General features: G+C 44.0%; 1 protein-coding gene across 1 annotated transcript in view; it reads right to left on the bottom strand.

Annotated features, from left to right (window-relative positions):
- Positions 1-24,605, bottom strand: part of MAD1L1 (mitotic arrest deficient 1 like 1) — a 232,828-nt gene that overhangs the window by 92,460 nt on the left and 115,763 nt on the right. Inside the window, exon 11 of the mRNA XM_026053930.1 lies at positions 11,418-11,558. Within this exon, the coding sequence (XP_025909715.1) occupies positions 11,418-11,558 (141 nt within the window). The remainder of the gene's footprint in view (positions 1-11,417; positions 11,559-24,605) is intronic.

Raw genomic sequence — 24,605 nt, 5'->3', positions numbered from 1 at the left:
GAATCTGACTTACTCCCAGAGAGTATCTCGTTTCTGGAAAGCGTTTGTAGGAAAGTTTCTAATAAACTCAATTTTGTAATATTGAATAACTACGCTTTCAAAATAATTGGATTTTTTTTTATGTGATCGCGGCTGTTGTTGCAACCTGTCCACTCACCTCCCTCCTCGCTCCCACGGCGAGGCTGATTGCCCACAATAGCCCCGCTTCAGCTTTGCAGCATTTGTCAGAGCAGCCAATTTAATTATCCTTTTTAATCGCTCCCCTTAATCCCATGCTCCTTCTTTGAAGCATGAAGGGGGCTCTCTCAGAGACTGAGGAACAGAAACCCCTCTGTTTCTCATCCCAAGGAGTCCGATTAGCTTTAATGACCTTAACTACTCCCATAATTTCCTTCCTCCTGCCTCGTCCTGCCTCGCAGAGCTTGCCAGGGTACAGCAGGAGCCTATCCCATTCCAACCCCGCACATATTTACAGTTTTGTCTAGGTAAAATTCTTTCTTATTGCAAAGAGGGAAGGAGATGAAAACAGCCCATAATGCACACACCTAAGTTGTATCAGTTAATAGTTTCCTTTCCTGAAGAAAAGCTTGGAAAGTGTATGTTAAAGGAAAAGATGATAGGGTGAGAAGAGTAGAAAAAGTAAACAAGCCATCCTTGCTCAGGGCAGGCATGATGTATATTCCGTGGCTGCCAACTATCAGTTTAATTTTCCTTGTAAAAACTTGCAGGAGAGTTACTGCACGCCGAAAGTGCTGGAGTAATCAATCTGAGCTGAAGCCCTTTGTTTATCCATAAAATAGATATAGCAGAAAGAAAAAAAGTGTATAAATTCCTCATGTTGCTGCCTCAGTATTTCTCAATTTTGATCTGAAAGGATTATTTCCAGAGGGAACAATTTTAGCTCAGACATGGGCCACTCAGTCCTCAGCCCCCTGCTGAGGCTGCCAGCAAAGACACCAGAAGACTGAAAGTTGCTTCTGAGATGCGAGTGCTCATCTCTTCCGAGGGAACCAAAAATCAGCTCGTTCCATGAAAGCAATCAATAATTCACAAGCACCACTCGTTTCGCAAACACGGACTGACACAGCAAAAGGTGGAACTGTTGCATGGTCCCATTAGCAACCTTTGAGCTTCCTAGTCCCGAACGTCTGTCTGACAAGATCGGCTACAGGAGCAGAGCATACCTGCACCAAGCAAGGACAGGATGGATCACACTCATCTCCATGCAAACCTTGGAGCTTCACCTTCACCACCTCAGGATAGCTGACCTCAGGGAAGAACCAGCTCCTCTGACCACGCTGGGCTGATACCTGCTGAACTGGCTCGAGATTCGTGCTTTGTGGGAGAGGCAATATGGGAAGGTTACATAAATGTACATTCATTGTATGAATAGCTGGATTTGTGCCCTGCTGCAGCCCCAAGATGTTCATGACAGCCCTAGCACAACCTCTTTCCTCTCACAATCCTTTCTACTCTTCACAAGCAAGAGCTTCATCCAAAGAGCAGGCGAAACAACTTCTTTATAAGCAAATCAAGCACCAGCAATAATTTACAACACACCATAGAAAACATGTAGTCTACTGATGACCTGTAGAAGTCGAATATACAACGAATCTGGATTTTGTCTGACCTGAAGGAAAAAGGTGCTCATTATCTTAAGAGAGAAAATGTCACTTACGAATGACAAGGTCATATGGCACTGTGAAAATAAATGTCATTTCTCCAGATAGCTGCAATACACCAGTCTTCTGTTTTCAAAGATACATACACAGAGCAAAATAATAAGACAGTTGTATTGGCCCTGGATGTTATGTTATTTTAAGAGCATTATGTCATCTAGACTTTTCATATACACACGTGCCTATCTGCCTGTTATACCATACAAAAGACCGTGAAGTGCTTCAGAAACTAGGAGCCTCATTTTGCAAGTATTTCCTACTACTATTTCCTACTAGGAAATTTCCTACTACTATTTCCTACTAGGTGTCAGAAGATCCATGGAGGCCAAAGGAACAAGCCTTACATTTAAGGTTGAACATTTTGAGCAACCAGGCCAGAGAATTCAAAGGCTGCGTTTTCCACTAATGAAATGAACTTCTATGAAAGGGAATAAATTAGATGATTAGGAAGTAAAGAACAGAGTGTTGGTATGAAGTGTCACTAGAATGAACACGTTCAGAATGTTATTGTCTGACGTAGGGCTGGTAACTACTAGCTTAGCAATACAAGATGCCACCTAGGGTGAAGACCATCGGTTTGTGGTCTCTTTACCATTACAGCAGTTCCTAACTCTCTTTTGATAGCCTGTATTTCAAGAAAAATGCAGAGCTGGGGCATCTCAGGAGATACTGCCATGATTTAATATGAAGACAGGCATTTGTCATTTCTTTATGTACATAAATAACATATGGTGACAGTCTTTACACAAATAAGCCACAAAAAGCTCTCTTATTTTACAAGACACTCTACTAAAATACTGGTCCTTAGTTACTGAACATATCACAGATTTTTACATAAGCCATGCCATCTTTTAAGCTTCCTGCTGTCTTTCTTTAAAAGTTTACAAAATATAAGAATTTACTTAACTTTCTAACTGAATATTTAACTCTTCCAAGAGCATCAGACTTCCATGGACCGTTTTTACCATGTTCCAAAAGGAACTCAGTTGATACAGCAAGAACTCACGTTTGTGAGTCTAGTGCCCGGAATGCACAGCAGAGAACACAGAATGGATAAAAATTAATACTTCAAAACAGAAATCAGTTTAGTTTTCAAAGTGGTCTCGCACAGAACAGCAATTGGAGCGTACATCTGCCAAAGCTTAGCTCACTATAACCATTACAGCCATCTAAACAAATTGAAACCATAAATCAGCTCAATATGCCAAGTCCATGTGCCAGCCATCTCATACGTTACTGTCACCACAGTAGGATTCATGACACATGCATGGTACAGTACCAATCCATGTTTTATTAAATAGCATAAATAAAATTCGAAGGAAAAAATGTTGCAACTCACACTACAGGAAGAGCAAGGCTTGCTTCAAAACTTGGGGCTTGCAGTTTGTTTTGCTGAAAAGCTTTTAGCAGAATCAAAGCACATTTGACATTAACACTGATTAAAGCAAATAGATAACTTGCAAAGCCTCTGAGAAAACCCAATTGTTCCTTCCATTTACTTGGACCACCCCTGAAGAAAGAAGATCTTTATCAACAGCTTAGCTTTTATTCACAGCTTGGGTGAAAACCACTATCAGCTGGCTTTTTCACTCTTTCTATTCCCTGCCTTTGCCAAATTTTAGCAGGCTATTCTCATTTAGAGCAGAAAAGGAAAAAGAGAAAAGGGAAAAAAAGGGGGAGAACTCCTGCTACCTTCTTCTAAGCGCTGTTCTCCAAGGTGCAACCAGCAACAGCCCCATACGCCAAGCCATGACCTTAGTGGGAAGCCAAATTCAAGAAATGGAAGAGCTGTCGTGTCCAGGTCCTACGGGAGGACACTGAGAACAAACGGCAGCAACTGCAACTTGGGGCTCTGGAGAAGGAGGCATTAGAGGTGAGCGATTATGCGTTTGCTCAAATACAACAACTGCAATGGGCTCTGGCATTTAGGCCCCATGCAACTAACTGCGTGCTTAAGTGCCATGCCAAAGCCAGAGTTTTCAGATAATTAGTTCCCCTAAGAAACATCTCTTCTGCTAATGGTGATTGAGCCAAAATAAGAAAGAACCAACAGGCTTCAAAGAGAAAACCAGGCAGCAACTACTGCTGTTCTAATTGCTGCAATAAACTAAGGATTAAGTGCATTAAAATGGAGCTTACAGTTCTTACAAATTGCAAGGAGGAGTGTTCGGGGCCTTAAGTGCATGGGAACAAATAATTGCCTGAGTTCATTTCTCGGGACACTTTCTTATTTATAAATGTTCAGTACCAGAATTTCAACAAAAACTCAGGAGCTGCAGTCCATAAAAACACACTGGGCAGATAAACTTCCAGATAAACACTGCTGGAAGGCATTAAACCAAGGCAGAGCTAAGGAAGAGCTAACATCACCCCGACGTGTACTCTTAGCTTTGATTTTTTCCACAAGAAGTCTCCCCCTCCTTGTTTCCCTTGCAATTGCCTAAGTTTCCATGAGCTGTTAAACTTTTCATCAGAGCGAGAATATTCCTAATTAAGAGCTCCAGTCATCAGGAGACACTTAAAAAGCACAGACATAATATGGATGTTAACATCTAAGCCTGATCCCATCAGCACAGTTCAAACTAGGCCTGGAAGAAGGAGGAAATCTGGGAAACCCAACTGAAGCAAATCCAGTTCTCTCTTTGGAAAGAAATAGCCTATAGAAAGCCACACAAATCAATCTACGTTCAGAGCAACGTGCCCCAAGAAGCCACATCCACGTGAATAACAGCAGTGCTGGGGAAAATCACCGCGTTTTGCAGGTTGAAAACGATTCAAAGAGGGTAAAGCTCCGACTTGAACGCAAAAGGCAGTTCATCCTGTTTGTAGGACCTTTCTGCACCCCTGCAAAAATCCATTATGCAACAGCAGGGATGGACAGAGGAACATGCACCGGGTGCACTGGCCCCCCCATTGCCTCCTTGCCATGGCCAATGGCGGGGACCGACCTGAGAAAACATCCATGCATTTCCCAAGTCTTCTCCATGCAAAACCAACAGCCACCTGTTCCTAACCCCACACCCCAAAAGACGCTGAATTTGCCTCTTTTCCCTCGTGCCCGTGGGCGCAGAGCCCTGCTATGGGCACGCAGTTTGCATGGCAATTGCGCCCGCAGCTCGCGCCGCTGCGCGCCCGCCCGGGAGCTGATGTGCCCCACATTGCAGAAAAGCAGCTCCTTTGTGCGACGCCTTTGTCTGCTGCCATCTGCCGGGGACGGGGACACCATTCACACGCAAAAACGCAGGCTGGCTTCCTCCTCCACGCAAAGGCAGCTAATTGCCAAGCCTGTATCTGCAGGCAAGCAGCATCTCCGCTACAAAGCGTTTGCAAGCTCTCAGCCCCGTATGAAATGTTCTCCCCTGCTCCATTGTGGTGAATATGACTCATAGACATACATCAGTTATCTTCTTTTCCCAAAACATCACTAAGGAAGAACCCAATTTTAATCCCTCTGTGAGGATTCAGACCTGGTTCCTGCGCTTCTCTTGTCTCCTACAGCCAGGGAGGCTTTTGCAGCTAATCCAAATGCTCCCCACAAGCTTTGCTGGTGCTGGGTGGTGCCTAACAGCACCAGGAGCAGCTACAGGAGGATCTGCCCATCCTCAGGGGAGAACAGGCTGGCTCGGTCTCTCTTTGCTGGCATCTATCAGTGTCCTTGGGGCTGCACTGAGTTCCTCCACACACACCTACCATGAGCTGGGACCAAGTCACTCTTTGTAGCTGTGACCTGAACCCACATCCTCTAGGGTCACTCCAAGAGGGTGGCTGGATTTTACTGCCAGGTCCCATCGAGGCTACACCTGCCTCTGGCAGCCATCACCACTTAAAAACCACTGATTAGATTTGCGTAAATGGACTGAAAGTCATCCGAGAGCTGAGGTGGCAGGAGCCCATCCAGAGCTGCCCGTGTCGGAACACAGGTGATAATTAATATTTATCAGTAGTATAAATTGCCACGTTTGGAGATAGTCAAGACTTATAATCTAGTCAGCAAGAGGAGCGGGGCAGAGTGTCACGGACTGCATCTCCATCAGGAGCATGACTTTCAGCAGCACGTCCCTTACTGACCCTCATGATGAAAATCACAATGTCACCCCTCAGTTTTGCTGCACTTCAAGCACAAGAGCGCAGCAGAGTTGGGAAATGTTTTCTCCCCGTGCACTTTAATAGCTTATTTCAATTTCTAGTGGAGGAGCAAAAGGGTCCCTGTGGCTGCTCAGCTGTTGTGCAACTGGTCATTCTTCCCCTGGTTTGGCTACAAAGCAGCTTGCCTTAGCCTAAAGGCCTTTGGCATATTGTCTTAGTTAATGACTTAATTTACTCTATACAAATTGGTGCGGAGACATTCTCATTTCTTTGGAATGAGGTAGGCTTGTTTCCATTTAGCTATGGTCCCAAAGGAACTGTTAAGTTAAATCAATATAAGGCATTCTTAAGCTGTCATCAGAGTTTTAGTGTGCATCCTGCAACCACACACTAAAACTAGTTGTAAAAAAAGCTGTCCTGTGTGAAAACAACACTGGTCAGTGCAGAACATCTCCCTGCATAGGTAACATCATGGTCTCTTTCTCCTGGTTACCTAGTACCGACTTTCATGACATATTCTAAAGGGGAAAAAAAAGAATTAATTGTAACTGAGCTTTAGAACTAGCTCAACCAAAGAAAAGGCAAGAGAAGAGGCTCTGCTGCAGCATCCACTAGTTTTAAGAGAGAACCCTCTTCCATGGAGCAGGGAGCCCACCACCTTCAGTAAATCATGAAGTCCCTTCATGGCCTGATCATCTCCTTTGTATGGAGTGTGCTTGTAAGGTACTGGCTCCAAGTACAGCCCTGGCAGGGTAAAAGGGAGGAGAGGAGACTAGCAGCTCCCCAGCTTGACCAAATCACTATGGTCTGAAAGAAAATTAGACCTGAAGGAGAAGAGAACCCAAGGGGCCCTGTCATGCAGCACCACCAGGGATCGGCTGGCTCTCCTGCCCAAGAGGAGACATATGCCAAGGGCTCCTGGCAAGGCTCAAGCCGACCACGAGATGCCCAAGAGATGACGTTGAGGGCTGGGATTTGGAGGAGGCGGCTGCTTTGTCAGGTGATGGTGCCCAGCTCCATCGGCTCCGTCCACCAGCGGCAGCTCCGGCAGGGAGAGCGTCAGCAGCGTCCGCAGGGAGAGCCGCTCGCCTCCCGCTGCAGGGACTGCAGAGGTCTGGCCACGCAAAGACGATGCTGTCCCCGATGGCCCCAGCCACTGGGATCTGCTCCTTACGGACAACGAGAGCACGGCAATCTTCTCCCTGCTGCTTGCAGTTGTCACTGAGAAAAACAGTGAGAGAAGAGCAGGATGGCAAGAGGCAGACAGAGCAGGCAGAAGAAAGCTGAAAATTAAAAACAAACTCCTCTGTGCTTTGCACAGATGGAAGGAAATTCTTCTGTAAAGTTCCCCGCATCACAGAAACCCTCAGTTCTGTGTAAAGAGGCAGTTGAGCTTTGAGGGGGAGAGGAAGCTCGGCAGAGGAGGGGTAAAGCAAGCTCCACAGTGCGGATCAAAGGGGGAAAAGAAAGAAGGGAAAAGAAAGTGGAGCAGCACTGAGAGGGCAGCTGGATGAGAGGCAGCAAAGAACTGTTAACTGCTCAAATAAACATTTTATTGCACGCACACAAATTTTAAGCACGCTCAACACTGGGGTGGCTGCTGAGTAACTCTCACTTTGCGAGGAGCAGATCTGTGCTCGAGAATCAGCAGTGCCCAATTGCCCCACCCAGCAGATGCGCTGCAGTTATCAGGTGCAAGTAAGGTGACAATATTTGGTCAATGAGTTTTGAGGTCACCAGTGGACCCTATGGTGAACAAAACCAGAACATATGGCAGTTCATGTGCTGAAACTGCCAGGCTCAATTATTAACTGATTGGAGTACATATGGTGTGCACAGACAGCATAAATCTCTCCATGTAAAAAATGCTGGAGACCATTGAAGGTGTCAGCATGAGTCTTCCTTGCAGATCTCTCTTCATTAAAGTTTCATATGGAGCCAAGTGGGTTGTAATAGAATGGCTATTAATGGAGTTATATTTATGATGATTTCTCTTTCCTGCAGCTGGATTTAACTTTTCAAACCCTAACCTCCACAACAGAGCTCTCGCCACAGCTGCTCTAGATACAGGGTTTCTTGCCTTATCCTAATTCCCTTGAAACCAGAGTTAATGGGTGCTAAGGTAGCAAAAATTTCACCAAGACAGAGACTAGCACGAAAACCATTAATGCTGCCAGCGTCAAAATGAAGACCCAATGCCACAATACAAATGCAGCGAGGGTTCTGTTTATTTTAAGCACACTGGCCACAGACAAACTCATTCCCTCCTCACTTCCCAAACACCCTTTTAAAAAGATGGTGAGTGACACTCCATTAACCACTTGAAATAGGCTGACACAGCCCGCTTGCTTCCAGAGCCGCCATTTCACATGACATTTTTCTTGCATCTGCCCCCTGCTTTGCATTCAACGCCCGGCAAGGCGCTTTATTGAACCTCCCGAGATGGATGGACACGATGGCACCGGGAAGGCAGCGCTGGGCAGGATAAAGCAATGATTTCCAGTCCCAGAGCGGGCTACGTGTTTGCACGTTCATGCATAAGGGACCTAGCTTTTCTCAGCAGTGAAGGGGATTTAACAAGGTCCCCACCAGCCCTTCTGTGTCCTCTAGCAAACTTTTTGCTAGGGCTGTTTCTTATGGAGCAACATCATAGATTTAAAGTGATCTGGGATGAAAACATCCTGCCCCATTTCCTGGGAAGGTGCTTTTAGGCCAGATGATGTCAGTGATCCAAACTCAGTGTCCAGCATGGCCGAGGCGGCTGTATTTAGAGGGAAGGAGGGACTTTGGGCTCCAAATTGGCACCTCTCGTTCCCTGCGTTTAAAAGGCTCCCTAGCTCCATTATACAGAGGGGAAAATCACAATCTTTTGAGTAAAGAAATTTACCTGTTCAGAGGACTGCTTTTTGCTGGTATAACTTCTTCAGGGGTGGGGCTGCTGACAAGAAATTTGAGCAGCCAGAAAAAACAGAAGGAAAAAAAAAAGTGTTAGTTACGGAGCTTTACGACTATCAAAGGACTCTGCTGGGGAACACAGAATGAGATTGCAGTAAACGAAGCTCTCAGTTGCAAGAAAAAAAAACTGTGATAAAACACATGAAGGAGAGAAATGGTGTGAAATTTCAGGTGTATGAAAAGCATTGCTTTAGCTGGAAGGCAGAAGCTACAAAACATCCTGCATGGAGCAGCATTTGCCTCTGTGGCTCAAAAGGGCTACCCAAAGGTGAGGTGCTGGGGACTGCAGCGATACCTGCCCTGCCCCGGGGCGCTGGGACCCCTCCTGTGACAGGGAATGACTCCAACCGGCCGTGCCAAGCGCTGCTCCATCAGCATCCCTGCCTTCCCCTGCTGCGGGACCTCCGCTCATCCACAATCCTACTTCTTTTCCACACGCTGCCCTGTTGAGACTTGCAAGAGCATCAGCGTGGCCTTTTCAGCTCAGATCCCATCTGGGCGCTGCCTGGACTTCATGGGATGCCAGCAAAGCAGCACACGCTGCTGCTCGCTCCAGGACACTTTGTGCCCCTCGTCCTGCTTTGCTGGCTCTCTGCAGGCCACCCTCCCAGCCCTGATCCTTATCACACTCCAACTTAAGCACAGATACGTTCCTGCCTTCCCTCCCTGCCTCTCTCCTTGCCAGACACTGTTTATCCCACATCTCCAGAACATGAGAGGCCTCGAGACGCCTCATCCTTGCCGTTCCCTCTCCTTGCTTGCGAGATGAGTCACGCAGGTGTCAACATTTCTGAAGTCTGTATGGAGGTGCAGCAGAGCGGGGAGGATGCAGAGCATTACGTTAGCTGTTATTAATAGCAGCTATTGACCAGTTCTTTCATCTAGAGCTGACGGATTAAAGTTGCTGCTCCAGGTGATGAGACACCAGGAGTCCTGCCCATACCCCAATCTCCCGTGTCAGTTTTCAGATTTTTACCATAGGCACTGGAACAGAAATATCCCCTCAAATTTCAGAATAGAGTGGATTCAGCAGTCACTGTTATAGTCAAAAGGCAAACATCGACAAGTGAAGCATAAAATTTTACTTTGCAAGGGGAATATCAGGTCTTTGAATGCTGCTTCTAGCTAAGGCTTTAAAGGGCTTAAAGGCTGACATCTCAAAAAAAACACAAACTTCCCAAGAACAGAGCTCCTTTCTGAAATTTTCCATGTACCCCTTAATCCACACCATGAAGGTAACTGCTAAGAAATAATAAAAGGAGTGTAGGAATTTTGCTATTGCCCAGATACCGTGTACATTTGACCTTCTACTCAGCAAATGATTTAGAGGAATCGCCCTCGCATCCAGAGCTGCTGTTAGAAAAACTAAGAAAACAGGATAAACAGCCAACTATCACCTCCCGTCACTGTCATTTAAACCTGCTCTGTCCAGCATTAAGCAACGTAGCGCTCAAAAGTCAACAGGAAAAAACTTTGAGACATCAATTCAGGCAAGTTCCCATTTCATCTGATGCCACTAACTTCTCTATAGACTTGACTAAAACTTAACATGATTCCTTTTCCGAGAAAGAGGGCTGAAAATGCTTTAGACATCTCCAATCACCTCCAATATTGAGTTCATATTACAGTGCTCTGCTCACACAACTCTGGAGACAGAGCTCTGACCCTGGCCCACGGTCACTGGAGTCGATAATTCCTTGCTTAAGCCCCCCCATCAACAGAACAGAGCATTTTTAAGAGCGATAGAATCAACTAAGGGGGTTTGTGCACACTGGGGCAATCCACTCTACAGCTTCAACTGGAATCCAAGCAGCATCAATTTCTCAAAGCTTTGCTCCACTTGGATTATGGCATCTATAAATCTATATGATGGTAGAACTAGACACGAAGAAAAGAAAACTCATATACTTATGGCTATTGCACAACCCACGTAATAAAACTCCAAGGCTTTAAGATCACAGACATATTCCAAGTATTGCAATTTGGGATCATAAACCCCATTAGACTATGACAAAAATACAGCAGAAGAAAGAAAAACTATTTGGCCGCTGCATGACATCACTGACCTTATGGCAGTTGTGTTTCACAACACAAAACTACATAAAGAGAGGTAACAATAAGAATGTAATTCCTGTAAGAAATACTACTTTCTCTGAAAAAAAAAAAAAAAAATGTTGTCCTTGGAGAAAACCTGAGTATAAAAAACATTATTAGAGTTACTGGTGTTCTGGGGTTTTCAACCCAATGCCAAGAAATGAAAAATTAACAGCAGACAAAATTGTCCTCTTCAGCCCATAAAATCAAAGCTCTTATGAGTATATAAGCACATATACCATACAGAGAAGAGACCAGCTTCCACATCAGACATGTGGAGAAATGAATCCCTCGGACTGCTCCCTAGAGAGGGCACCATATCTGCTCCATTTCGCTACCCCTTTAACCTCTAGGCACCAGTTTGCACTCTGGCCATTCAGTACAGCTAAGCCCAAAACATCACACCCAAAGACAGTAACTTTTGGCTTCTGACAGCTTCAGGTGCAGAATAAAAAACTGGGGATATTACTGGCCCTGGATGTTTGAAGTCTGGGTTCTTGCAAATCTATCTTCTGAGAGAACACATCCTATCACTAGCTAATTACATCTTAAAGGTCTCAACTCCTCCACCGATGGGGTTAGCGAGTGATGCCTCTTTGTTACCTCCAGCTCAGTGTTGTGAGCATGCAGCTTCTGCACCATTTCTTCTGCCTCCCGCATGCGCCGGTTGAGCTGGGGCGAGTGCTCCGCAGGCGTCAGCTCGCTGTCGTACGACTCCAGGATCGCCCGCATCCCATCCCGCTCCTGCCGGGAAGAACAAAAATCACCATTAGGGACAAAGCCCTGACCTCCTTGGAGAAGATGGATGCTGGGACAAAAGTTACATTTTTCATTATTCTTCTTTCAGTTGACAAAGAACCCCTAAAAGATATATACGCATCACGTTCATATGGGCATCATCACACAAATACGGACACCCAGAGTGCTAATGAAATGTTGTTGATCTCAGAACTGAACATTTTGACTATTTTGTGCATATAAAAGCATTATGTCTTGCTTGAAAGCAATATGCATGCACTCCATCAACGACGTAGCAGCTGAAAACAGCCTTTGTTTTCCTCGATATGCCATTCTAACTCATCATGGCTGGATGGTTCCCTCAGCAAAACGTGCAGCGCAGTGCCTTATATTTCTCCTGCCAAACAGTTCCAGCAGCGACCGAACAAAATCGTGACAACAGAAATGAAACAGATTTGACGGACAGCAAAGTGGCTGAGAGCAAATATCCTCTAAAAGGCATGTGGCCGATCACTTGTTGAACGCTGTCACAGTCACTGTTTATGACAAGTATCTTTTTACCGGTTAATGTTTTGTAAATAGTATGTTTGACTCCCATTGCTGCTTTCTGGCAATGCTAATCAAGCATTTTTAGAGAAAAAAGGACTGTTTTTCTTCTCCTCCCTCTGAGCGTGTTCATATCCTCGGGTATAAAACTCGAGTTGCAAGCGAAGCTGTAATTTGGTTTTGTCTCTAGATCATATCAAAGAATGTTGATGTCCATGAGACTACAAAACCAAGTAGAGCAGTGCCTGGGCATAACTGAGAGGAGCAAAACCACCTAGGAAACCCTGTAGTGCTGCCTCCTATTCAATGCTGAAGTTTGCTCTCTCGCCCTACTAGAAGAATACACAAGTGCTCCAGACAAATCAGTTCTGCAGTGTCAATTTTGCCATCACAAAAGTCCAAAATATTATTAAAAGATCACTCAGCTTTATAGCTGTTCAGTCCACAATCAGAGCAGGTCACTACCACTATTTTGAGCCTCAAGTACATCATAAACCAAACTTAGTCATGCTGCAGTGCTTTGCTGGGATACAGCTCTCTAGGGAAAATCAGGAATTACCAGCGTAGAAAACCAGCTCCCTTCCCCTCACCCTCAAATGAGAAATAAAAAGTTGCATTTCAGACAGTGAAGTTGATGCTAACTACTCAGCTGAACACACCTAAACATGAAGATTGTTTTCCCCCTTCAAAATTTAAAGGTCAAACGCTGAACATACGCACAGAAAAGAGAAGGAACATTCAAAAATCAAGGTGTAAAAACAAGAAGGGAACTGCCAGAGGTGCAGCGTGCGTTCAAGGCATGCCACGTATTGAAAGGTCAACCAAGATGTTTGGACTGGTCAGCAGGTAAAGGGCCTTCAAGACCAAAGAACAGCCTGAGGCTGAAGGAACTGAGTTAATAAAGAAATAAAAATAGATTTTAACACAGAACTGATTATTATTAGCTTCTTGCTCAAGCCTGGTGGAAGAGAGGTCCTATGCCAAGAAAGGAACAGTTTTGCCATGAGCTTCTGCAAGAATTATTGACCTGACAGACACACAAAAGGAGCTACTTCCATGCTACTGCAAGCAGAGAAATCCAGCCACAACTCTCCATAAGGAACCAGCTTGGTAAAAAAGCAGCAGTCCAGGATCATTCCATCAATTTTCCCCATATCAACACTCACTCCGGAAACTTCCCTCTCCATTTAGACCAACGGCCTTGGCTGAGCAGACAACTTTTGTTCCCCATTTATTGCAGGATTATTGTCTAGAACACAGACAAGGATGTAATGACTGCGTTTACTGTATTTATGGGTTTGATCCTTGCATATCGTTGCAATTAGAGCTGCAATTACAACATCCTTTCTCTCCCTCTCTGCACTACAATCTGCTCCGCTCTTCCAATTCTCTGCCAAGCGTCTTTCATCAACGTGATAGTTTAACACAGAAACGTTCTCTCCTTTACAGCAAGGCAGGCCTGAAATCTCTACCATTTTTTCAAAAGCAAACAGGACCCCTGGCAATTCCCACCTCACAAGGCTTCCAATTAACTCCTGGATATTAGGTATTCAAGTCACCCCCCAAGCAAGATCCTAGCAGTTCCTCAAGCTGTTCAGCTGCAAGAAGGACTAACTTCTGCTTTCATGCTAGGATGGGGAAATCTGTATGGAAACAGGACATCCCTATGGGGTGTCTTTTCCTTAAAACCAGTTACAGACCTTAAGTTTCAAAGCCTTCCTCCGAGGAGAGCAAACTTGACAAGAAAAAATAAGCACAGCAACCAGAGCACAAGCTGTAGTGAAAGAGGCTGCTGAACAGCTGAAAGGGCAAGTACATATTAAACACCTGATCCTGGTGTTTAGTTTCTCATCTGTAATTATTTCTAAATATTAGTACTGTAATGAAATCGGTTCTCAGCTTCTAGCAAGTGGTCCCTAGCTCCATCTTCAAATTCTTCCTTATCAGGTGTACTTACCCAAAGCTTTTCCAACCCTCCTAAATCTTTGTTAGTCTGGCAGGAAACAGAAACTCTTGTTGAGAAGCCTTCCAAGTAAAGATTCTCCAAAATGTAAACTGAATTATGCAGCTGCCACAGAGTCTCTACATCCCACACCACAGGATAGGTACCCAAGCTCCATCGCAAGCATCACCCTTCTCTAGTCCTTCTTGCACAAAGCCAAACGTGGGCTTCTTTGCTAAAGAGCTTCAAGATAAAGAGCTGCTGCTTTCACTAGTGTTGGTGCACTAGAGAGCTACAAGAACTCGGTTATTTTGGGGGAAAAGACCTGGGAATTGTTAACCTGATGGTTCCCCAGGTAGCGCCTTCCCCATGACCAACACTCAGTGGCCTCTGTCTGTCTTGGCGTCCAGCCCGTACATTGGAAGCAGCTGGAGAGAGGGCAAAACACAGCAAAAGAATTAACCAAGAGAAGGTCAAATGGCATTTTACACTCAGCTTCTATTCCCACTGATGCTCATTAGCCCCTCCTCAAACACATACCCACACTGAATTCACTGCCGACTTTCTAATTAGCTGAAGGAACGAAAAGAAAGAAAAAAAATCAATACAAAAGAAATTAAAGTTACAAATCTAACTGAAGTCAGTCACACACACAGGGAAAATTTGTTCCTGTGGTAAAGTTTATCTAGTGTCATAATTTTATTGAAATCCTATATCTTCCTATTGACTTTTATAGTTTCAAGCAGGGTTCCAGAGTCACCATTATTAGAGGTTCAGTGTTGCCTGCAGACCCGAGATTTGGGGCTCTTTTTTTTTTTTCTCTCTCCTTTTATAAACAAGCTGTAATTGTCTGTTTTATTGATCAATAAATCTTACAACTGCCTCTCTTCACCCAGGTCCTAGGTTGTTAAGGTTCCTGCATCACTTTCTGAAAGAAAACACAGGCTTGTCGGGTTTTTCTCTTATTTTTAAGAACAGATCGTTTTGTCGTTAGCAAGGACAGAGGAGGAATCACGCCGGTCCACTCTGATAATGGCTTTTTAATAGCACATTCCAGGCATAGGAAAATCTGCTCTATTTCCAGCCGGGTGAACTTCAACTATTAATCCAAGCGCCAAACCCGTGGCTCCCTCGCTCCTTCCCTTTAGAATGGATGCGGAGCCACACGGAACAGGCTTGGGAAAACAGAACCAGACTCGTATCCCCCACTCGGGGCCTTTTAGTGGTACAGAAATATCCCAGCTCCTAGCGCTAGACTAACTTTCTGCTTAATTAATGATAATTTGAGGAGAATGTTAATCGCCTGCTTCATTATAGGAAACTGGTGGCACGACTTCCCCCTCCTTTTCCGCTCCAGACTCCTAACTACAAATTAATGATAATAAGAATAAACTTCAAGACAAGACTGAACTAAGAATATGAAGCGTCAACATCGAACAGTTGCTATTTGCAATCAGGTCTAATTTAGTCAACTACTCCAGAAATAAAAGAAAATGAGTGGGTATTTCAAAAAGGGGCATTTTCACAAATTCATAAGAAAAACAAGTTTCTCTTTATATTGTTTACTTGAAAGCCATCTCCAATATACAAATAATCTTTTGCACCATCATCACTTCAGTGTCAGGACACCTTCCAGAACTGCAGTAGCAGGATGAAGAGTTCATTACCTGTCCTCCTTCTCATCCCTCATCTCTTCCCATTCAGAAATAAGGGCATGGAATTATTTTAAAATCCATTAATAACTATACGCTAATGTTGTAAGTCAAACGAGCAGGAGGTGGTGAAATGCAGGGGGGCCCAGAGCTCCTGGGAAACTCTGTTCCATGGTTTGGAACCAAACCCAAGAAATCTTCTCCTTCCTCCTAAGAAGAAATAAAGAGTAAAGAAAAATGATTTCATATAGTCATTCTATAGATGGTAAAAGAAAACTAACCCAATCTTACAAGTGCCTTGGTTCTTTATATAAACGCTTCCTCTTGATGCATTAACTATACCAACAGCTATGCTGTTAAGCCTTACTATGTGGTAAGAGTACATTACTTTGCAGCAGGATTATGTTACATAGTAAGATGATGCTTCAAAGATTATGCTCACATCCTACTACCTTATGAAAAAAAATGGGAAAATAACTAAAACCAAGGTGGCCTCCTGATCCAGCAGCAGCCGTAGATATGGCTCTGGCTACAGACACGTTGGCTCGAAGGGACTCGGCTGCGCCGGGGAAGCTCTGCCCTGCCGGGGGCATCCCCAGCAAGTGCTAAATGAGTCCTCCAGAACAGAGGGAAAATAAAATTTAAAAAAAAAAAGAAAGAAAAACAGAACTCAAAAGATAAGCAAAAATAAAATTACCAGAGGTTTTTCAAATCTTCCTCATCTAAAACTGCAACTACTGTTACCAGAAGGCAAATGGCTTCTCTTTCTTTCACCACCTTCATCTTTCATACTCATCTTTAAAGCAAAATTTTCTATTCCCAAACCTCCAAACAGCTTCCTTCTCAGATACAGCCATTTCCTAACATTTGTCTCTGTGGCTGACCTATTTTCACATTACTTTGCAAATTAGAACTGACTGCAGACACATATGTACGTACACACCATTGACTTTCTACTCAAGACCTCAATTAAAGCAGCACTTACAAAAAAGCCAGTTAAGTCCATAATAATAAAAACACCCAGCAGATTTCTTTACCCTTGCACAAGACAGACAGCGAAGAACAATTATTCAAAAATATTCTTCTCTCAAATATGACTTCCCACATATCAAGCCTCTCCTTCCTTTCTTTTGCCCCTCAACTCAGCATAAGCCTATCTCAGGGGTCTAGAGATAGATTTAACCTCTTGAGAAGCCCTCCAGGTGTATTGTCTCCTGCAATCAAGGTTTATTCAATACAAATAAATTACTTCTTCCTTATAAGGCCAAGTGAACAAGGGTCTAAACTGAACAGATGAGAAAGTTTCAAGAACACAGTGTATTCTGTAAATGCAAACATGCAGCAAAGTAGGAACTAAGCATCCTTGCTGCTCTTAGCTCTCTACAACTACTGTTCTTCATCACCTTTTCCAATGTTCTCATAAGGAGCCCTTTTCCCTCCTGATTTCTAGGAATCCAGACATAACGTTAAGAACGGTGAACACCAGCCTTCCATCCAAGGAGCTGGGTTGGGGGGTCTAGAGAGGGCAGCCAAGGGGCAAACCGTGGGGACAAGAGAACCCGCCCGGGCAAGCGTCTGACTCCGAGGGGTAGAAGGAGCGAAGCCTGGTATCAAGTGCCACAACTAGGCACTCAAACACGCTCATTTCCCCATATACCATTTCCAAAATAGTAGACAGACTTCGCAATCTGATTTCTCCTTTAGCATACCTACCTAGCATATTTTTAAATGTATACGCTTCATACATAAAAATCTATCTGTACCTCTTATACACTCATATTCTGCGGGTTTTTGCCCAGATTTATAGTTCTTCCTTTCTAGCTGTTGTCCCTCACCTCCAACTCTTCTTTACAGATGGCTCAGCTCTGCCTTCTACGCTGGCAGTCGACCAGAGCAAATAAATCCACTGCAACTCTTTTAATCCATCTCTGATAAATCCCCTGCTTACTATCTTCTGGAAAATTGTTCATGGTCCCTAAAAGCCTCATTTTGCTTATAGCACATACATATGCCAGCTGACAAGCAATCATACAACTGACACTGCAGCAAACTAAATATTATCTGACTAAAATACCCCTGGGGTCCTTTTGCTTCACAGTGAGTTTAACATGTTTAGTTATGTCTCCTAACCTCCTGCTGCTGTAAAATAATTTTATGGTTTTTTTTTTTTTTCCATTTTACTCCCTTCTGCTGAAATGCTCAGCACTGCCTATCTCTAGCACGAGCTCATGGTGTATTTCTCATCTCTTCATTCAAGAAAAATTCCTTCTTCCGTTTCCCAGCGCTGGTGATGCTGCCTCCGCACGGAGCTGCGCTCGGCCTCGTACGGCTCCCTTTGGAAAAACGGGCACTTCCGAAGGAAATTTTAATACTCTACCTTAGTCAGCCCAGCCACTAGATTACCATCGTCGGCAAGAGAAATGCATACAGCTGACAGGAAAATGTATTCATTTACTTACTGGCAATAGAAAACTAATATTTTATTCATTCATTCAAAAAAAAAAAAGAAAGAAAAAAAATCCTTATTCAATCCTGAAAAGAAAATTTTTGTGAGGCTGCATCAGATTCCTCTATTCTGTGCATGTCTACAGCACATAAAAATTCAGCCCTGTATTCACTACCTCCTCTCCAATTTCCTTTTCTTCCTGCCTAGCAAGTAGCTCCAGATACTGGCCTTTGAATCTTTTAACAGCCAGTTTCTTGCAGTTTTAACTGATTAAATATCATTAACATGGGAGAGAGATAAGGTGCACTGTGCTCTAAGCCAGTGCAGTTATCTTTGCCCGAGACTTCTTTAAGGAAAAGGAAGCCAACTGAAGGCTCAGCAAGCTCCACACCCAAGTGTCTGGAGCACTAAGAGTGTCCCGGGAAGGACTGAAGCACGAGGGCAAATCTGTTGCAAGGGATTTGGAGGGGATGGACAAACCAGGACTCAATTTATGCAGTCAACTCCATTCAATGCTCAGTTGGATTCGCAAAGTAATTGCTTGGTCTCCTTACGAGTCAGCAATTGCAGCACACGGCAGTTGTGGCTTTTTGAAAATGGCAAATAAAAGGAGGATTTGGGGTATTGCTTCACATATTTACATTTTTGGGAAATGTAACTAAGTGATTTCCCATATTTTATGACACAAAGATCAGCAGTTGTAAGAGTTTCAGAGATTATAAATCACATTATCTCCTAGGTAACCCTTAACACGTCTATATTGCCTTAAAGGATTCTAGCCAGCAGATCAGACGCACCTCACCCCATCCCAGTACAGTAGTAGCGCCTTAAAAATTAGATAAAAGGCAAGGAAGTCTCTCTATATATTCTATAACAGAGACATCCATCACCATAATTTACACTACACATCATCAAGGCATATAGGAGATTTAATTCTTTCATCTGAACAAGATTTACAGCTCATAGTGTTTAATGCATCTATATAAACCCCCTTCCTGCCCACTATACCTTGGCAATCAATTGTGTTTATTGGTCTGTGACAACTGTTTGTTCAGCTACAGGCACACGACAGGCACTGGGGAACCGCACACAGGCCACCCCAGCACAGAGCCCCCCTAATCTGGAAGGGCTACGCAGTGGGTAAAGGACCAACCATCCCCATGGACTACACCAAAGCCAGCAGCAATCCAGTGCTGACGGCCAAATAATGCACCAGAAATCATAAAGGGTTTTGGTAGGAACCGGAGACATAACATGCAATTCCCAAACTACATCAGCCATCTATAAAGCCCCCAAAAAATCTAAAAATACTGTCCTTGAAATGATACTAACCATAAAGGGTCTTTTCTCAGCCAGGTAGTTCTTCCAACAAGGAGCAAGGCGAGACTAACCAGAGGTTCAACTTGGCAACTCGGCTTCAACCCAAGGTCCTACCATAGGTTTTTACTCAAGTCGGAATGCAAAGTCAAAAGCTATAAGCTACCTTGTCACCTCCCTTATTTTAGCTTGACTTTCTCTTCTAAAATGGACAAATAGTTTATATATTTACAGCCAACTATTTGAGACAGAGCAAGAATAAACCAAATTTTGTTATTTACTCAGATGTGCTCAAAATACTAATTTCACATTGGCCAAGCAAGCAGGTTGCATGTTTTAATGTGCACCCTTTGAATATATGAATGAATAATCAATGTAGGGCTCTCAGTAGGTGAGCCAACAACAGGCACTAAAGAAGGTTAAAAATATAAACTGCACCAAGCAACCCCTCCTTGGCCTTTTGCAATATCAGTTCATTCGTTCAGTTTGGAACCGAGTTCGGATGACACCCACACATCTCGTTAGCTTAATCAGCCGCCAGTTTCAGGACTCGCTTGCAGACAGCAGAATAAACACCACAAAGCCCAACTATACTATTTATCCTTGTAAAGAGCATTTCTGAAATGGCTTTCTGCATTTAACAAACAGGACCCTGGCACCTCTGCACTTTAGGTTACAGCTTCTTGAGGACAAGTTTGTAATGGGTCAGCACTTGAATCCAGTATCAACCTCAACATCGACCAGCAGATGAGTCTCTAAATTGATGCTCTGAATCAGGCCTGGGTTGCCATCCATCCTGAGACACGAGAATGCAGTGAGGAACAAAATGAGATGCTGAAGGGGCAGCTGTGAGAAGCAGAACAGGCAGACTTAGTGTCCCAGCCCACTTCTGACTCATCTTGAGCTTCCATACTCCAAAAATGTAACAAATGTAATAAATACTTCTGAAAAACAACCTGTCACTAACAACTCCTCTGGATATTTTTACTGTTCATATAAATTACTGGCTTCTTTCTAAACCCTGATAAAATTCTGACCTTGCCAATTTTCGGGTGGCAATGAATCCCACTGCTTTTGCCATTGCTTGAAAAAGTATTTTCTTTTATCAGTTTTTAATTTGCCACCTTTCAGCTTCATTGAACACCTTTGTTCTTGTATTGCACAGACAGGGAAAACAGCTCCACAGCAGCTTCTCTAAACTCACATTAGGGTATGTGCTTTCCACTTGTCACCTCTAATTCAACTACTTTTAGGTAAACAAGTCCAACCTTCCTGGTCTCTTCTCTTCTCACCACCCCTTCCTGGCTGCTGCTCTGCAGTGTACTTGGTTGACTTGGGGTGACCAGCTATGAGTCCAGAGACAGAGTGAAGAGGCACTGGATGTGCTGTCCCGTTTGCCGTACCTTGCTGCAGGGTCACACATGTCCTCTTGCAGCTCCTCGCTGGCTGAGGAGCTCACGATCCTGCTGCCTCCAGCTTTCCCATGAAGAGATGACCCTTGGGCTCCACAGCACTGGCTTGGCCACACGTGAGTCCTCCCCAGGCTGTGCTCAGTTTGAACAAGGGGCCTTGGCGAGCAGCCTCTGCCCAGCATTAGAGGGTTCAGCTCGTTTGAGAGCAGCAAGAAGTGCTCACAAAAGATGCTGAGCCAGGGACCAGCAAATCCATGGCAGGGAGCAGTGAGGGTGCAGCCCTTTGGCCACCACAGGGAAGGTGAGAAGAGGATCCACATCTGCCCAAAGAAGAACCCACCTGCAGCCTTTGCTACAACAAACCACATACACAGCTTTCCTCAAATGAGAAACATTCTGAAAATATTAATAAAAATACCTTTTACATATCCTACAGGTTTGTATACTGAGGCTTAAAATTAATATTAGCTGTCACTCAGTGAACATTTTGCTTTCCCGGTGTCACATGAGCGCTGGTGAATTCAGGCAGACAAGGCAACATTCTTCTCTTTTGTTCTCCCTCCACTGGCTCTGCAATATTAAGTCAACACAATCTTTCCTCAAAACTGCAATGACATCAAGAACGTTACGCTCAAGACATCAGGCAAAATGTGAAGCACTGAAGTCAAGCTTCATTAAAAACAAGTGGAAAATCAGTTTACCGGAAGAAACCCATTGCTTAGAAAATGTATTTGCTATATAGATCTGAAAAAGAATGATGATTAAATGTCAAAACAAAACATTCAATATTCAGTTTTAATTAATATTTGATCAGAAAATTATGCACGCTCCTAATTATTTATATTGTATTTTCCATAAAGCCACGTGGCATTAAAGACCACAGCCAAAACAACAACAAAAAAATCTGCTTTGTTATAAATTAAAATCATTGCTTTGTTTTGTTGCTAACAAACTTCCCTACATTGCAGAACAAAAAGCAAGAGCATCTTTTCCATTTCCTGGAACATATTCTACTCAAAGTGAGAATACGGTATAATCACATAAGAGACTGTCAAAGGGAAGGCCACAGGAGGAGAGGGAAGGAGAGGGAAGAGAGGAACAGCATCATGGAAAGCGTTGGAAAATAGCAGACTGAATTAATGATAAACATGAACTAATTCCTAATTCCATATTGCAGCAGCTCTATAAAACAGAGCTTTTGGGATCACTCAGGAAAACTCAGGTTGAAATTGAGCCTTTCCTATTTTCCATGGATGCTCTAGTCTGCAACTACCAGCTCTTTAGTTTGCAACCAAGTCCTCCAGAAGACAGCAGAGGGGCAAAAACAGAACCCACCTGCACAGCAACACTTCAGCACACGATGCTCAACAGCAAGTTGACCAAGTCTCTGGAAGAAAAGTCCATTGCTGTGTGGCAGCTGCTACTATGAGAGCTATTTTTTTCATTATTATTCTAAATGCAGAAAAAACAACTTTAAAGTGAATTAATCTATCTGACGTTATATTTGATTCTTTTGCTTCCATTTGCAAAACGTTATCTGTATTATTTAATAAAATACTTTTCTCCATAAGTGCCTTACAATAAATCGAGCTAGCGTTCAGCTCTGACTTCGCAGAATCTCTTTCTAATACAGCTTTATCTGATCAAGGAAAGCTATATGAGATGGTGCCATTTTCAATGTAGTCTATTATTAGCAGCAGGTATTTCACAGAACTGCAGAATCACGGAGGTTGGAAGGCATCTCTGGAGACCTAGTCCAGCCTCCCCTGCTCAAAGCAGGGTCAACTACAGCAGGTCACTCAGAGTCATATCCAGTGGGGTTTTATATATCTCCAAGAACAATGTCTCTGGATCTAAGCACCCTCAGAAGGAAAAAAAAGATAATAATCTTATGTTTAAATGGAATTTTCATTCTGATTTGCACCCATTTCCTCTCTTCTCTCAGCAGGCAGCACTGAGAGAAGTCTGATTCCATCTATATATTCCCTTCCCTGAGGAATTTAACACCCAGACTGATTCTCTGAGCCTTCTCTTCTCCAGGTTAAACATTCCCACTCTTTCAGGTTCTCCTCACGTGTCAAATGCTCCAATCCCTTCACCAACTTTGCTGGACCTGCCCCAGTAGGTCCCCATCTTTCTTGTCCTGGCAAGACCTACACTGGGACCCCAGTACTCAACGTGTCTCACCAGTGCTGAGCAGAGATGCCCTCCCTCAAGCTGCTGGCAACCTGGGCTAAAGGGGCCTCGGAGGCTGCTGGTACCTTGACCACGATGACACATCCTGGGTTCACCTTCAGCTTGGTGGCCCCACTAGCATCCTCGGGGCCTTATCTGCAAAGCTGCTTCATAGCCAGTATTGGTGCGTGGGGTTGTTCCCTCCCAGGGGCAGAACTTCCTATTTCTGTTAGTTCATGAGCTGCCTCTCTGGTCCCTTCTCCAGTTCTGTCAAGGCCTCTATCAAAGGCAGCTCAACCACCTCATGTCTGTTTATCTGAGAAAGGAATCAAAGCTGTAGGCTCGCTCCAAAGTACTGCCGTTTGCTTTTTCCTGTTTTCATTATGGTTTTTTTTTTTTTTTTTTTTTGTATTCATAACACTTGCCTTAAGCAGTATTTTGATACAAAGAATGCACACAAAGTCCAACTGTGAGTGACCTTGCCATGTACTGCACTCAATAGGTACCGAGTGGCAAGAGGGTGAGGGCAGAGAGAGATGTGGAGATCTTCCAAACCCACCTGGATGCCACCCTGTGTCCCGTGCTTTGGGTGTCCCTGCTGGAGCAGGAAGGTTGGACTAGATGATCTCTAGGGGTTCCTTCCAACCTCAACCACCCTGTGATTCTGTGCAAAAACAAGTGAACTTTTTCAGAGAAAACTTCTTCCCCTCACCTCCTGTGGCCCCAAAAAGCAAACAGGCGCTCCTTTCTGTCACACACACTGTTCCCACACTGTTATACTAATAGGTTTTCTGAGAAGGAAACTCCAATATTATAAACTGCTCTTATTAGCTCACATCAGAGAGTGTGCTGTTAAACCCCGCAGGTACCACATGCTGCAGAGGCTGGTTTCTTTATTTCACAAATCATATGTAATTGCCTCTTTAATATCAGCCACTGAATTGAGTTCAACATGATCGTTCTTCTTTAAATTCATTCACTCTTGCACTTCAAATATATATATATTTCATACTTTAAGAATACTTTTTACAATGAAGTACTTCAAAAGCTTGGAATTAAGATTATTGGACGATTTAACCCATTGATATGAGCAGTAAGAGGAAAGAAAAGCAACTCCTCCTATGCTCTAGACAGCAATTTTTTTCTCGTTATCCACATGAAGAAACAGGGGGTCTTTGAAGCAGATTTCAACTCTTACATTTGAAGGAGCAGCATGCGATGGATACGGCTATTATTTGTAGTGTTATAGGACAGTGTTAGAAATAACATCCTGTTATTCCTAAGTGTTGTGCTGCCTGGCACAACACAGTCCGAGGGGCATGATACCCCACAGCAAACGCTGGCCGTGGGGCTTTCTTTCCCTGCAATGTTTGTGTCAAAGCAAGGAAACGCGTGCTCTTTGCTAGCAAGTGCTGGAGCCTGGTGGAAATTACAGGCTTGGGGCTCTGCCCTTGTGCACGCCGGCACCGCGGGATCCGCGCTCAGGGAACGCGGATAGGCGGGAACGTGGATAGACCGGAACGCAGATAGGCAGGAAGGCTTCAGGCACAGCCGGAGGGGACC

Source organism: Nothoprocta perdicaria, unplaced genomic scaffold, assembly GCF_003342845.1.
Source record: "Nothoprocta perdicaria isolate Ctin4 unplaced genomic scaffold, notPer1 scaffold_12, whole genome shotgun sequence".
Classification (NCBI taxonomy): Eukaryota; Metazoa; Chordata; class Aves; order Tinamiformes; family Tinamidae; genus Nothoprocta; species Nothoprocta perdicaria.
This window is presented reverse-complemented; position numbering and strand designations above follow the sequence as displayed.